Raw genomic sequence first — 16,545 nt, 5'->3', positions numbered from 1 at the left:
GAGAAGGATACGAAAGACAAAGATCGGACGTCCGGGGAAGGAGGCAACAGGCAGGATGTTACCATTGTGGAAAAGTGGGGCATTTTAGACGAAATTGCCCTGGATTAACACGGGAAAGGGAAACTGTTTCCCTGATGACATTTGATGAGGAATAGGGGAGTTGGGGGTTCCTTCTTCCTGGAACCCACTGGGAACCCTTGATAAATCTAAAGGTGGGACCTGAAGGGGAGGAGGCAGTATTTTTAGTAGACACAGGAGCGGCACGTTTTAGACCTCTACGTTTCTACGTTTTAGACCTACCGGTGTTAAATTGACTAATAAAACTTTCAAGGTTTCTGGGGTAAAAGGTGAAGAATTCCTAGTGCCCATCTTTGAGCCAACGCTAATTAGAGTAAATAACGAAGAAGTAACAGGACAGTTATTGTATATTCCCGACATAGGAAGTAATCGAGAAGGAAGGGATTTGATCATCTTGTTAGGCTTAAGAATTGGGGTGGAAAATAGTGCAGTGACCGTAAAGATGGCCATGTTAACACCTGGTGACGAAGAGCAAATCAGCCCTGATGTATGGGCAAGACCGGGTAATACAGGGCATCTAACTATTACTCCGATGGTAATTATGTTGATTCAGGAGAATAAGACAGTTCGGATTAGACAATAATCCATATCACTGGAGGGTCGTAAAGGTCTACAACCAGTTATAGATACTTTGTTAAAAACCGGATTGTTGGAACCCTGTATGTCACCCTTTAATACCCCAATACAGCCCGTCCGCAAACCAGACAGAACCTATCGATTAGTGCAGGACCTCAGAGCATTGAACCAATTGGTCTGAACACGGCATCCAGTAGTCCCCAATCCGTACACCTTGCTAGGCAAGATACCGAGTGACCACCGTTGGTTTAGTGTGATAGATCGAAAGGATGCATTCTGGGCCTGCCCACTGGCTCCAGAGAGCCATGACATGTTTGCCTTTGAATGGGAAGACCCATACACTGGTATGAAGCAACAATTCCGATGGACGGTACTTCCCCAGGGGTTCACAGAATCACCTAACCTATTCGGGCAAGTACTGGAACAGGTCCTGGAACAAATTAAGATGCCTAAAGGGACGTCATTGTTACAATATGTGGACGACCTGCTTGTGTCAGGACGGAAGAGAGATGATGTGAGCCTGGCCACCAATAGACTGTTAAACTTCCTAGGACAACAGGGTTTAAGAGTATCTAGGAATAAATTGTGATATATGGAGAGACAAGTGAAATATTTAGGGCACCTTATTCGTGAGGGTATTAAGCGAATTAACCCCGAGAGAATTAAAGGAATAGTAGAACTACCCCTCCCGACCACCAAGCGAGAATTACAAAAATTCTTGGGGCTAGTGAGCCATTGTAGATTATGGATAGAATCATACACCCAGAAAATGAAAGGATTATATCATAAATTGACAGAATCTGAACGTGAAAGACTGCACTGGACAGAAGAGGAAAAAGAAGGGTTACATGAGTTAAAGCGTAGCTTAATCCAAGCTCCAGTGTTGGCTCTTCCTTCTCTTGAAAAACCATTTCACCTTTTTGTGACAGTAAATGATGGAACAGCCTTGGGAGTATTAACACAGAAAGGAGGGGGAAGGAGGCAGCCCATAGTTTTCCTGTCCAAGATCTTGGATTCTGTCTTGAGAGGATGGCCTGAGTATATACAGGCAGTGGCAGCCACTGCCATACTAGTAGAGGAGAGCTTACTTTTGGAGCGGGCGCTAATCGTTCGTACCCCCCATCAAGTCAGAATAGTACTAAACCAAAGGGCAGGGAGATGGTTGACAGACTCGCGAATCTTGAAATACGAGTCCATCCTGATGGAGAGAGATGACCTCGTATTAGCAACAGACCAACAGACACCTGTCTAAACCCAGCTACCTTTCTATGGAAGGGAGAACCCCTGGATAAACGAGAATTAGAACATGACTGCTTAGATATCATTGAGTATCAGACTAAGGTTAGACCAGCTCTAAAAGATACTCCCTTGCATGATGGGGACAGACTGTTTATAGATGGGTCATCAAGAGTGGTACAAGGAAAAAGCCACAATGGGTACGCAGTAGTAGACGGTAACAAAAATCAAACAGTTGAGGCGGACCGATTGCCCAATACATGGTCAGCCCCAACTTGTGAGTTGTATGCATTGAACCAAGCCCTAAAACGACTAGAAAGTCAGGATGGGACAATTTACACTGACTCTAAGTATGCCTATGGAGTGGTTCATACTTTTGGAAAGATATGGCAAGAACGTGGATGAATTAATAGCCGGGGAAAGGAATTAGTACACAGAGTTAATAGGACAAGTGTTGAAAAGTTTGGAATTACCGCAAGAAATAGCAATAGTTCATGTACTGGGGCACCAAAAGGGGAACACTCTAGAAGCAAAAGGAAATAGGCTAGCAGACGAAGCAGCCAAAGAGGCAGCTATGAACCTTACAGTAACAAAAATACAGGTTCTCACACCTCTGGTGGAGTCTCCTTCCGTGAACCCCGTGTACACGGAGGAAGAGGAAAAAGAATTCCAGGAGATAGGGGCCACTAAAACAAGTGGGGGAAAATGGATTCTCCCGGATGGGAGGGAAATGTTGAGTAAACCAGTCGTGAGAAACATTCTAAACACCCTGCACCAGGGCAGTCATTGGGGCTCTCAAGCTATGTGTGACATTGTGGTAAGAAAGTGCAGATGTAAAGGGATATGCACTTTAGCCAAGCAGATATGCTCAGGATGCCCGATTTGCCAAAAGATTAATAAAAAGGTAACAAGAGGAGGGCAAAAAGGTGGAAGGAATCCCGGGGTGAGACCTATTCAGAGCATACTGGTCGACTATACAGAATTACCCCCAGTATGGAAACAAAAGTACTTATTAGTCATAGTAGACCACTTAACCGAGTGGGTAGAAGCCTTTCCAGTGTCTTCAGCTCCCTCAAAAGGAGTAGTGAAAGTGCTCCTTGAACATATCATCCCACGATATGGAATAGTGGAAACTATCGATTCAGACCAAGGTACCCACTTTATTATTAAGATCTTACCAGGGGAAATAACAGGGTTAGAAATTTCATGGGAATTCCAAACTCCTTGGCACCCACCCTCCTCTGGATGGGTGGAAAGAATTAATCAAACCTTAAAAAAGCAATTATCAAAGTTAGTCCTACAGACTCGATTACCATGGACTAAATGCAGTATTACGCATTCGAACGGCCCCAAGGCGAGATATCGGACTTTCTCCTAATGAAATGATGTTTGGGCTGCCATTCCTGGGAGGGAAGGGAGAGGTACCCACGGCCGAGTTTAACGACAAGTTTTTGAAAAACTATATTGTGGCACTTGGCTCTTCATTATCTGTTCTTAGGAATAAAGGCCTTCTAGTACAAACACCACCATTCGAGTTTGTGGTACATCAGATACGACCAGGTGATTGGGTCCTGATAAAGACCTGGAAGGATGCCAAACTAACCCTGAACTGGGAGGGACCATTCTTAACTCTCCTGATTACTGAAACAGCCATTCGAACTGCAGAAAAAGGGTGGAGCCATCACACTCGTGTCAAAGGCCCCGTGGACGCTCCTCCCTCTTCGGCAGAGTGGCAAGCTCATCCTACAGACAACCCTCTGAAAATCAAGCTGAGTAGAAAGACTGAACTGAAATAAGAGACTTTTAATGTTTGCTGCTATTGATTTAAAAATTTCGCTGCTACTAATTGTAAAGGTTGCGTGGACTCACCTCTCCCAGACGGCTACAAAAAGGGAAAAGATAGGCAGGAAGGCAGACAGAGGTAAGAGATGGGTGGGTTCTGGTATAGTGTAATGATAATTATGCTGATGGCTCAAGGAGACGGGAAAAATCATTTTACTTCCCTATGCCAATATTATACTGAACAAAATGGGCTTGCCGACTGTTGGGTCTGTGCAGAAATCCCTCACCATAGCGAATTAGGAATCCCCATTTCGGTAATACCACTTACCCAAAGCGAAGTTTATGATGCCCAGCAATTTGACCAAAGCTCAAATAATACAAAGTGGAGATCCGAAATGGGACAAATATAACTTTGAGGGATGGTTCCCTCGACCTGCCCCTAAAACCCTGGATGCTATTGATGGACTTAACATTCATCTGCCAACAGGGACAGTAAACGCCACTTGCTTCTGTAATCGGAATGATATTGCCCCCTTTCAATTAGGAAATTCATCTTGCATCTACACTAACCGGGCTACAGCCACGAACATTCCCCTATTATTAAACGGAACATATTGAACATATTGTGGCTCGAAAGCTTATCTATATATGCTTGGAGAAAAATACGTTCACGTGGTCGAATGTGTAGGAGCGTCTGACTCTTATACATGTTATGAGCGTGTTCAAACACTGTCTCCAAGCCGGAAAGGCTGGAGTGGCTGCTGTTACCTCACCTTTATAATTCCCCACCTCCGGATAGAACACACCCTGAAAACGGAAAAGGGAATAAGCTGTAAAGTCCGAGAGGTCTCTGAATGGGACCATTTCTGGTGGACATTATTCCCAAATTACGGAACTGCAAGAGCGGGGAGGGGAGTAAACAAATTGGCGGCAGCCCTTGAGAAATTGGTTAATGATACCACTGACTTGTTTAGAGAAACTGGGTCCCAAATGTCGGCCCTAACCACTGAAATGATTGCCACAAGACTAACAGCTTTACAAAATCGAATGGCTTTAGACTATATCTTAGCCGAGAAAGGGGGAACCTGTGCGTTAATCGGTAAAGAATGTTGCACTTTCATCCCAGATGCCTCTTCCACGGTAGAAGAAAAGGCAGAGATAATAAGGAAAAAGATAAAAGATATGAAAGAAACCGGGGATGAACTTCGGAAAAATAAAGGGACAGAATGGGGGTGGGGTGATTGAGGACTAGTGGGTTGGGAAAAGTGGTTGACCAATCTAGCGATCTATGGATTATTAATATTGGTGGGTCTGGTGGTAGGGTTCAATGTCCTCAAGTGGATAATGAGCCAACTGATGAAGTCCGTTGGGGAGGGGACTCGGATACATCATCAGATGCTTTTACAATCAACAGGTGACCAACAACAGAGGGAAAGTCAAAGAATGCTCCTAGAATTCGAGAGACAAATGGGGTAAAGTGATACTGTATGTAAGATTGTGAACCTCTGCACTTTAGAGTGCAAAGAGGGCAGAATAAGTGCAAAAACAATAAGTTGTAAAAGAAAAGAAATGGGGGAGTTGTGAGAAATAGGGAAGAGTGTTGTTTTTGTAGATATAGCAAAAAGATAATGATGATAAGCTTTAAGCAAAAAATGCTGACAGAAGGCAGCTACCAGACATGGTAAAATTAGCAGACTTCTTAAAAAAAAGGCAAGCTTGCACAAAAACAAGACAATGGAAAACCCCTAGCACAGCAGGTGCTCGTGTGGATTGCAAATAACGGCCCAAGAAAAGGAGAAGTCACGTAGAGGCCGCCAGGTCACAAGTTAGGTATAGAGCTAGGGTGATTGGGTAACGTGGGAGTCAGGAGAGGTGACCTCACGCAGCTCAAAGGTATAAATGTGTACGTGTACCAATGTTATATGCTCATTTGCTTCAGCAAGCATCTGATGCCCTTTCTTGCAAGATCGTAAAATAAATTGTCTTGTTTCCAGACTTTGGTGGTCTCAGTTAATTTTGTTAAGTTTGTTTCTAACAAAAGGTTATCAACCTTCCAGGGGTCTCCCAACAGAAAATAAAGATTAATCTCCAGTAATGCAGAGGGGAAAAAATATCAAGGAACATTATAATAAAGTTTTTTTTTCATTTTCTCTGTACTCTTCCTTTGTTGATCATAGAAGTGTCATCAGTAACTCTGATTTGGAGATGCCGGTGTTGGCCTGGGGTGTACAAAGTTAAAAATCACAAAACACCAGGTTATAGTCCAGCTGGTTTATTTGGAAGCACTAGCTTTTGGAGCGTTGCTCCTTCACCATGTGGTTGTCACCTGATGAAGGAGCAACGCCCCGAAAGCTAGTGCTTCCAAATAAACCTGTTGGACTATAACCTGGTGTTGTGTGATTTTTAACTTCATCAGTAAATCTGGTGGTCAAGACTCATCCAATTGTTAAAATGAAGAGTATGCCTTTACTTTCTGATTGGTCCTGGAAGGTTGAGCACTTTGAGTATGAACTTGTCAGAAGATCAATGATAGGAGTGTGGGGCAGAGAGTTTGGAGGTAAGTAGTCAAGTGAAGCAATTCCAAGAAAATGGGAAAAGGAGAGGGAAATATTTATCCTAACTTTGCGATGAAGGATCTGATGGAACCTGCCAGAAAATTGCCCATCGCACTGCGTTTCTGCAGTTTTCTAGCCTGTGTTTAAAAACTGCCTCAAGATAACCAGTGTAATGAGAGGAGAGACATTTGAAATTTAGCCAAGAGACTTCCTTAGATCACGCAGGATTGGTTATAATCCCTGAAGCGGGTATACCAAGTGAGTCGAACAGTACCAGTCTCTCATTATACATTGGTGGGTCCAGCCTGAACTCATGAATAATGCAACCCAATTCCCCAGATCATGCTGGGAGTGCACCCATGGATTGTCAGGGCTCTAGTTTGTTGGAAACAATCTCAAGAGAGGCCTAGCAACATAATGTATATATTTAATCTCAGAAAGTGCACGTAAAGTTGAGGTACAGCAGCTTTTGTGCTTATATTGCTTCTGTCGCCTCTTTCAAAATAGACTTGACATAATTGTTCTTCTCCATATTTCAAGTCACCCCTACATTACAGGCATATTTTCTGCCTCTAAAATGCTCTGCCAATTGAAATAGAATACCAGGACCAGTACAAATGCAAAATTAACCCATGAGGAATCAGTACAATTTCTATAAAATTGGAACAAAATTGAAAGCATTTGGATATTTCTGTCAATATTACCTTACTGTGGTAGGACTCTGAAAACCATAACGATTTAACTTGCCAATGAATTATCACATGCCGAAGACACTTTAACTCCAGCTACAGCATTACATTCTGCAAAGACATTTTATCTTACAGAACAAGACTTCATACTGTAGCATCATTAACATCTAATTATATAATTTCAATTAGTAATAAATGGGAGAAATATCATTCCAAAGCTTGACTAATAGGGGAGCATCCCCAAGGGAGGAGCAAAACATATCTAAAAGATTACAAAAAAGTAACTCCAAAATCCATGCTCTGCTCTTCGCATTTTGAGCTCCAAAATTACCCAACGTTTCTGATGAAGGACTTATGCCCTAAACGTTGACTCTCCTGGTCCTCGGATGTTGCCTGCCCTGCTGTATGTCCAGTGCCACACTTTTTGACTCTGACTCTCCAGCATCCGCGGACCTCAATTCCTCCTAAATGACTCCAGACCAACATAAATGTAGTAGACTCTGAACTCCCCAATAAATGCTGACCTACCCATTGACACCTCAACCCGTGAATGAATAAAAAAAAATCTTAGTTTAAGCAAAAGCAGTGTACTGTTGTTCAAAGAGGTTGAAACAAATATTAAATGTGACAGAGTAAAATAAGCTCTCTTGAGTACTCCTGCCTTAAAAAAAAGGAAAGTGTGAAAAGGGAAGGTAAGGTAACTTAGTTGATATCAACGTCAATATTGATTCCTAATCAATTGTGATTGGTATTACAAATCAAAGTAAGACAAGTAAAGTGGGCACTCAATGGAGTCCACTGTCAGTCCACGCTAACATGATTGGAATTATGCAGCTCTTCCTTGAGATTTTATTTTCTGCTTGCTTCATGCTCTAAAACTACAAAGATTCAAAGAAACCTTTCTAATAAGAGCTTTCTTCTCACTGAAAACGCTTTAGGCAAATCACATCCAACAATCTATTCTGAAAACACTGCTCATTTGACAGCTGTGAGAAATCCACAACAGCATCTTGTAAAATTCACAACATTCTAAAACATCCAACGATATTATAAAAGCAAACATTGCACAATTTCCATATAAAAAAGTCAATTTGCCCTGACTGTTAATGTAAGCATAACCTTTGAAATAAAAAGATTCCAGGAATTGGATCTGCTTGTTTGCTAATCATAAATCAGTTTTTATTTCTTTTCTTACAATCCAATATTCTCTGTATCAAATTTCACTGAAATTCTATTGAAATATATAGTTGACAAATAGATTGATAAAATGTGCTGAAAACATTAATTCTGCCTGTTTTCAATGGTGGAGGTAATCACTGTAAAACAATTTAATCTCAATAACCTCCATGGGAAAGGATAGGGCTCCACATGAGCAGATGGCTTGAACAGACAAAAAGCAAAGGTTTAGATATACGACAGCTCTCCAATTGCAAGTGTTTTCTCAAAACAAGTTTCACTTACTTCTAGGACATATATTTTGCCATGATGATCAACACTTATTCACAGATTTTCTTGATCAGTTAATTTCAGTCAATCGCAGAACTGGTGGATTCAGAGGTATGGAACAGCAGGCAATAATTATAACCTGGGCTGGCATTTCCAGACAGTTTCTAACATTGGGCATCAGAGTTATTCCACATCTTTGTTTACATTTGGGGGTATTGACATTATAAGGGTACCATGGGTGTGAACCTGTTTCATTGAGGTTAAGGTCTAAGTGTGGTTTGCACTTGTCAAAGCTTGTCCTGCTATTAAGCTTTGTTTAAATTTTAAACAGCCAGGCTAATGGATTGCCCTGTGAAATGAACCAGCCAATGATTGTCACCGACTTTACTGAGTTGAATCAGGCATGTTTTGTTTCTGGCTGCAAAATACAGGGCAGTTGAAATTCACTTCACCAGTTTCCCAATCACCCCTTCACTCCCCCACCGCGTCCCAGGACCAACCCTCCAAGTCGGCACTGCCCTCTTAACCTGACTTACCTGTCCATCTTTCTTCCCACCTATCCACCCTCCCCATTGACCTATCACAATCGCCCACCTCTGTATTAATATAGCAGTTTCCAGTATCTGCACATGTCCCACACTGGGCGTGCTGTTTGACAATCCTAAATTGGTTATCTGCACATCATTTTGTAAACGTTGTCCAGTCATGAAATCACATTTGTTCTCAATATGCAAGGTCTTCACCACACCCAATCTGTCTGCATTTGCAAAACTCACACAATGTTCAACATCAGATGCAATTTTATGATTAGCCAACATTTGCTAAATAATCCTGAGTGTGCAAAAAAAGTGTGATGGCAATCAAGTTGGGACTGTCAATTAGTAGCAACGTAGCATGTGTGCGTGCTCTGGAAATTACACAGATTAATAAACAGGACCCTGGATTTCGCAAATAGAAAGAACCAAAGTACCTAGTGCACCTCCTCCAGTTCAACATAATAGCTGACTGCCAGGGTAATGCCCTGACCAATTAGATTCAACTTAAATTGACCTTGACAGTTAACAGTAAATCATCATTAACTTGCTGCTACTAATCCAGGTCCAACCAATTCAGACTTGCTCTTCATACAATTCAAATGTTGTATTCTTTTTAATTTGGTACTGCTTGCAAATTGTGCTGATGAACCAAAGATAAAACTTTTTGACAAAATTTAGAATTTCCCAGCAATACTCGTGTTTATTACCAAATGTCAGAATGTAAATGTAGTAAGTAGGTGATCATGAATAAGTGTGTTCCTTTCAATGTGATTCAAACCTTATGATATCTAATCTCAGCTTGGGCCCCGAGATCTGCCCATGGTAGGTGCTAAGTGAAGTTGGATTGTGGGTCTAACGGCAAAGGTAAGTGGAGGATACAGGTTGGAAAGCATTGGTATTATTTTGGCAATGATGTTATAGGTTAGCAAGAAATGTCAGAGCAGTCATGGGAGAGGGTACAGGGATACATTTTGGAAAAAAGGCATGAGAGACAGGGGGAATGTGTTGATATGATTTGGCATGGATGGGGCCAGGGGAATGTGGAGCTGAGGGCTGAAGGAATGTTTTAAGTTTCATCATCTAGACCCATGGCAGTTCCCTGATAAAAACATCTCTGCATTCAGCAGTCTCCTCAGTTTTTCTGCCTTTGCCTGCCTAACCTCTACTTACCTTACCCCAACACCCCCTGACCAAAGGTCTGACATGTTTATAAAGATCAGGTTAGCTGGGAATGTTCTCACCTCTGCCTACCTGACCCAGGAATGAAAATCTGAGCCCAAGATGAGCTACTAATCCCATTTTTGCACCATCACAAAGACTTCCTTTTTTACATCTCTGTAACATTGTTTGACTTTGGCCCTGTATCGGCTCATTAGTTGTTAGAACTCCTTTCCATTGTCTTCATTGTGTCTGGTCCCAGCAATTTCAATGAACTCCTGGCTCCCAAAATCTATGTCTTGTAAACTCCAGGTGATCCAAAACTATTTTCATGACCTAACTTGCAGAAAGTCTTGTTTCCTTAACAAGAGTGTACTCGCTGACCTGTACTGGCTCCCAATCAAGCAATGTCTTTCACTTAAAGTTTTCATCCTTGATTTCAAATCATGGTCTTGCCCCTCCCTATATCTGTCATCTTCTCCAACCCCACAACTTTTCAAGATCCCCGCACTCCTCTAATTCTGAGTTCTTGCGTATTTTCAATTACAATTGATCCACCCTGCCTTCAGTTGCCTAGACCACAAGTTCGGAATCCCTTCCTTCCTCCTCCTCCAATTCACATCCCTCTTTTAAAACACTCGTTAAAACATACCACTTTGACCAAGCCTTTGGACAAATCATCTAACATCGCTTTATGTGGTTTGGTGTCATCCTTTGTCTTGCAATGTTCCTGTGAAGTGCCTTACAACATTTTATTGCGTTAACAGCAAAACAGAAAAATAAGTTGTTGGGGTCATGGTAGGCTCCAAAATCAAATAAAAGTTGATAAAGTTCATACTGACAGAAAACCTGCAGCACACATGGATACAATCAGGTACACATCAGATACTATTTAATTTGAATTTAACCGGCTAGCAAAGAACTTTAGTGGGAGAGGAATCACTCCTCTAAGACAAATTAATTTCTTAACAATAAAAAAACTGTGGATGTTAGAAATCAAAAACAGAAACTAGTATATATAAACTGCTGGCAAAACTCAGAAGAAGGGTCACTGGATTGGAACCATTAACTCTGCTTTCTCTCCACAGATGCAGCTGAGTTTTTCCAGCAAATTCTATTTTTATTTCTAGTTTCTAACTGTTTAACAAGTAGCATATTTAGAATCCTTGCACTTCTTGCCCAAAAGTGCTCTTTTGCCTTACTCTGAACTGTAGATTGATGCTGCTAAAACAAAAATAACTTAATTTTATGATGATGGATTGTGATTTATATTACAGGGCTATGCTAACATTTAATGTAATCCTGCCTAGACCGAATACTTTCTGAACACCAAGCACCTTGTACAATTGGTGAAATCTGAAGCATTTTGCTCCTCCCCCTCACTTGTACTGAATATAACCCATTTATACTTAGTATTTCTTCTGCAACATTTACCAATTTTTAAAATAAACACTTACTTATGGAGCCATAGAGACATATAGCACGGAAAGAGACTGTTTGGTCCAACTCATTCATGCCAACCAGATATCCTAAATTCATCTAAGCCAGCAGTTGACCCGTATTCCTCTAAACCCTTCCCATTCACGCTCCCATCCAGATGCCTTTTAAATGTTGTAATTGTACTGGCCTGCACCACTTCCTCTGGCAGCTCATTCCATACACATACCACCCTCTGCATGAAAACGTTGCCCCTTAGGTCTCATTTAAATCTTGCCCCTCTCAATGTAAACCAACTCCCTCTAGATTTTGACTCCCCTACCCTGAGGAAGAGACTTTGACGATCGTCCTTATGTTGCAATTTCTCTTTTACTTAACTCTATTTGTACTTCTGAAATATATTTTCCTTTTCACCCAGATTATCTGTAAATGCTCAATTATACTGCGCTCACATATCGAAGGGCTCAGTGCCCACACCAGTGGTACAAAATTCCCAATAACATAACTCCACAATCTACAAACTGGAACAAAATGAAGACGGAATTAGACAATCTGCTGATTCCTCATTTGTTATGATTTTAAAAAATGTTAATAATTTTCTGTTCATAAAACAAGAGCTAATTGTATCAATGCTAGTGGTCACTTGACATAAATGCACATTTTATTGATGAATAGCCAAATGGAGATTGTTTATTTCAATGATTCCTATGTAATGTGATTAATTGAGATAAATATGCTCCAAGGGAGTTCAAATTCCAACTCTCGCCTCAAGAATTTTTCTTTTAATGTTTCCTGCTCTAATATTCTAACTTCAACTTTCGCAAGTGTTTTGCCCTTTTGGACAACCCAACCCAACTGTTGAGAATATTGTGAAACTAGAGAGTAAAAACTTTAACGGAGTCTCGTAGAACTTCTGTCCATCAATAACACCTACCTCTATCACACCTTTAGAATCCAACCTGAAGTTGAAGTCACCAAACAGGAAATGTGGTACCTTGTCATATCGTTGATCAGTAATCCTAGAGTGAGGATGAGAAATTTATTTGCATTTTCTATATACTATTAGCTCAGGCTTATTAATTTTAAACAACAGAACATTGCTAAGTCAAGGATACAAAAACAAATTTCGAGTGACTCTTGCCAGAAGCACAGAATTGGTGAATTTATCCTTAAAACTGGATCACTTTGGGTAAAATTACATTAAATATCAAAAGTTACATCATGAACTTACAGATCACAATCAAATTTCTCAGAGCAATTCAGACAATGTTTTCTAATGTGTGTCTTGATGAATAATGAAAAATATATTTTAAGAACCTTTACAATGTGCAAGTCAAGATGCATTATTTTACAACATTACATTTGGCAGTTTCACTTAAGTCCTTTGGAAAAATAATATACATGACAGAAGGTACAGGTGAGGAGCATGTTGGAATATTCTTCATTTGCCTGAATGAGTCCAACTCAAAACATCTGACCCCCATCCAGGACAATGTTATCTACTTGAAAGTCATCCCTCCTTCATTTTAAACATTCACTTTCTCCATTACCAGTGCCCCAACTGCAGTAGGAACCAATTATAATATCCACTGCAGTGACACACAAACGTTTTTATAACATCACCCTTTAAACCTATGATATCGGCTTCCTAGAGGACAAGGACAGCAGATACAAAAAAAAAATGACCTGCTGGCAGTCTCCTCCAAATCAAACACCACCCTAACTTGGAAACATACTGTCATTCCTTCGCAGTCCTGGAACTTCCTTTGTAACAGCACTGTAAAAGTATCTGCACCATTGGTCTGCAGTGGTTTGAGAAGATAGCTTACAGCCACTTTCTCAAGAGTAATTAGGGATGAACAACAAATATTGGCATTGCCAACATTGCCCACATCCCTGAATAAAAATGTACGAACTGGAGGAAGATAATTCACATTTGCCAGCACTGTCAAAGGATAGAGAATTCATCAACACGGATTGGATTTGGCATTTGCAGACTCTGACAGCACTTGAGGATAGTCTTGAAGTTTAGGAACACATTTCACAAGGCAAGATCCCTATTTCTTCAGAACTAAAAATATTCACTTTTCAGGTTAGGCCCTCCACAACATCATCACAATACTCTTACACCATTTGAAAAGTGTGTCCTGGAGTAGTAAATAGAGCTTTCCACAAGCTTATGTACACCAAATTTCCACGTTATAGGAGTCATAGAGATGTACAGCACGGAAACAGACCCTTTGGTCCAAATCGTCCATGCTGACCAGAATCTAGTCCCATTTGCCAGCACTTGGCCTATATTCCAATAAACCCTTCCTATTCATATATCAGTCCAGATGCCTTTTAAATGTTGTAATTGTACCAGTCTCCACCACTTCCTCTAGCAGCTCATTCCACACTAGCCCTACCCTTTGCCTGAAAACAGTTGCCCCTTAGGTCCCTTTTAAATCTTTTCCCCCTCACTCTAAACCTATGCCCTCTAGTTCTGAACTTCCCCACCCCAGGGAAAAGACCTTGTCTATTTACCCTATCCATGCCCCTCATGATTTCATAAATCTCTATGAAGACACCCCTCAGCCACTGACATTCCAGGGAAAACAGCCCCGGCCTAGTCAGCCTCTCCCTATCACTCAAACCCTGCAACCCTGGCAACATACTTGTAAATCTTTTCTGAACCCTTTCATGTTTCACAACATCCTTCCTATAGGAGGGAGGCCAGATTTGCACACAATATTCCAAAAAGTGGCCATACCAACCAATGTTATTATATAAAAACCAAAAGAACAGTGGATGCTGTATTTCAGAAATTGCTGGAAAACCTCAGCAGGTCTGGCAACATCTGAGGAACATTCTGGGGAAGGAACACTGGACCCAAAACATTAACTCTAATTTCTCTCCACAGATGCTGTTAGACCCACTGAATTTTTCCACTAATTTGTCTTTACGCCACTTTATTATCTATCAAGCTTAAATTTGATTCATAATCCAATGAGGCACTGACATTTAGACATCATTTTCTGTCTTCATATTTTTGCGTCAGTCACAGATTATTTGTCGCAATGCTTTTTCCAACCTAAACATCTGCAAGAAAACTTTTAAGATGCAAGTGTGATACTTCTGTATGATGGCTTTTTAAATGCTATCATCTTCCTTTTATGCTATTATTTGTCCATTTTATACTAATTTTAGCTTTCTGTAGGTGTCCACTTATTTGGCAAAAGTGAGGACTGCAGATGCTGGAAACCAGCCTCAGATGCTGTCTGACCTGCTGTGCTTTTCCAGCACCACTCTGATCTAAAGTCCACTTATTTGCCCTAAGTGTACTTTATTTCTGAAACATTGTTTCCTCATTATGTCAAAAGTCAACAGAACATTTTTTTTCTTTCTGTATTGTTCAAACTTTGCTGCTTTGGTTCCAGTAACACCGGATCCAAGTCAATCTTGACCCTCCAGTTGGTTGGGATTTGAGAGACTAGAATCAAGGCAACTGACAAGCAGTAAAGTGCTAAATTCAAATCCTTAATCAAAGCATGATACTCACAAATAAATACTGAGTCTATCCTGCCACCATGATAAATTAGCTAGATTTAGCTTAACGTCTCCGAATCAAGACTGAACAAATACCAGTGTAAAACACCATCCTTGGCGCAATTATAGCCACAACTCTCACCACAAAAACTTTCATTCTGAGTTTAAGTGATAGTTTAACATAATTGTTTATTGACTTCAGTTCATTTGAGATGTTTGACTGTTGTAAGTTTATTGTTGCTACACTATTGCTAGTCCCTGTATATAAGCTGATATTGATCATTATTTCTCCAAATTTCTTGGTGTATTTGCATTCTTTTTCACATAAATACAGTTACATAAATAGAGAAATGCACATAAAACAAGAATCTTGTATTCAAAGTATTTTTACTTGACATCTGACGCTGAGACAGTTGAGAAAGTTTGATGCTGAATTGATAAAGTGCTTTGTTCCCCAATATACTGATGAAACACCTCTCCGTAACACAAAATAAGTAAAGCAACAAATAATCAATGGCCACTTGAAGTTGCTGTTCAAATAAGAAGTTCCGAAAGATAACACTGTGGTGAATATTTTCTGGATCCTGCAGATAAAATAGTTTCATGAGCAGACTGGACCTTTCCAAAAAAAGTAACAACATTTCCATCAATTAGGAATAATTCTTCTGGAGTTGTCTTTCAAAGGTCAGGCAGTGCTACTGGGTAATGGAACAGCTTACAGACTTATGTTTTTTCTCCTAATTCAATACTCCTGTATACTAAGAAGTCAAAACCAGGACAAAAAGCACAAAACTAGCCATGTCAGACATTGCAGTGGTAAAACGACAAAGAGGCCTGCAGCCCTGATTTGCTATAACATTTCATAGTTATTCTGTCAGGAGGATCAGTTCCCCTTTCAGTTAATTGCCATGCCTAATACGATAGCCTGTATCATTCAGTTGTTCTAAGTCAAGGTATCAGCTGCAGGTCAGAAGGTAACATTTTGTTTACAAGATTATTTCCTAAAGTACTTATCCCACATTCCCTGTGAAAGTTGACTTTGCTTTTTGTGGAGGAAGAATTGGGAATAGAAAATTATCCACAGTGGCTGGATCTGAATGGGTTTAGGTGGGAGGTCTGAAAACTGCCTGCCATGACACCCAGCAGGATGCCTTATTAGCTGCGTCATCACAGTTCATTCAAGCAAACCATAACAGTGTCACCAACATTCCCACACAAAGACAAAGTTCTTCACACAGTCTATAAACATGCTTCTCCTGGCCAATTCTTCCCCGGCTGACATCAGTGAAAAGATTTTAAAAATAAGCTCCGTCAAGCAGACTGAATGAGCTGACGATTCTTCAAGCTTCCTGAGAAGAGATGTTCTGGGGGTCAGCACATAATTTATCACTGATGAGAAGAGTTTATTCTTCCAGCTATTATAACTCTGCAACGATATTACACAAACTAGTACTTACCATTAGAGATTTTTCAAATACAATATGAAGCTGTTAAGAAAGAGTTTTTGTCAGAACTGTCACCAAT

General features: G+C 40.5%; 1 protein-coding gene across 2 annotated transcripts in view; it reads right to left on the bottom strand.

The window, feature by feature from the left end:
• Positions 1 to 16,545, bottom strand: part of LOC140463542 (inositol polyphosphate-5-phosphatase A-like) — a 528,804-nt gene that overhangs the window by 98,018 nt on the left and 414,241 nt on the right. For both annotated transcript variants that reach the window (XM_072557674.1, XM_072557675.1), the window contains exon 9: positions 12,428 to 12,512. In XM_072557674.1, the coding sequence (XP_072413775.1) occupies positions 12,428 to 12,512 (85 nt within the window). The remainder of the gene's footprint in view (positions 1 to 12,427; positions 12,513 to 16,545) is intronic.

This window comes from Chiloscyllium punctatum, chromosome 38 (genome assembly GCF_047496795.1).
Source record: "Chiloscyllium punctatum isolate Juve2018m chromosome 38, sChiPun1.3, whole genome shotgun sequence".
NCBI classification, from domain to species: Eukaryota; Metazoa; Chordata; class Chondrichthyes; order Orectolobiformes; family Hemiscylliidae; genus Chiloscyllium; species Chiloscyllium punctatum.
Note: the sequence above shows the minus strand (reverse complement) of the source record. Positions and strands in the feature narration are given on the sequence as shown.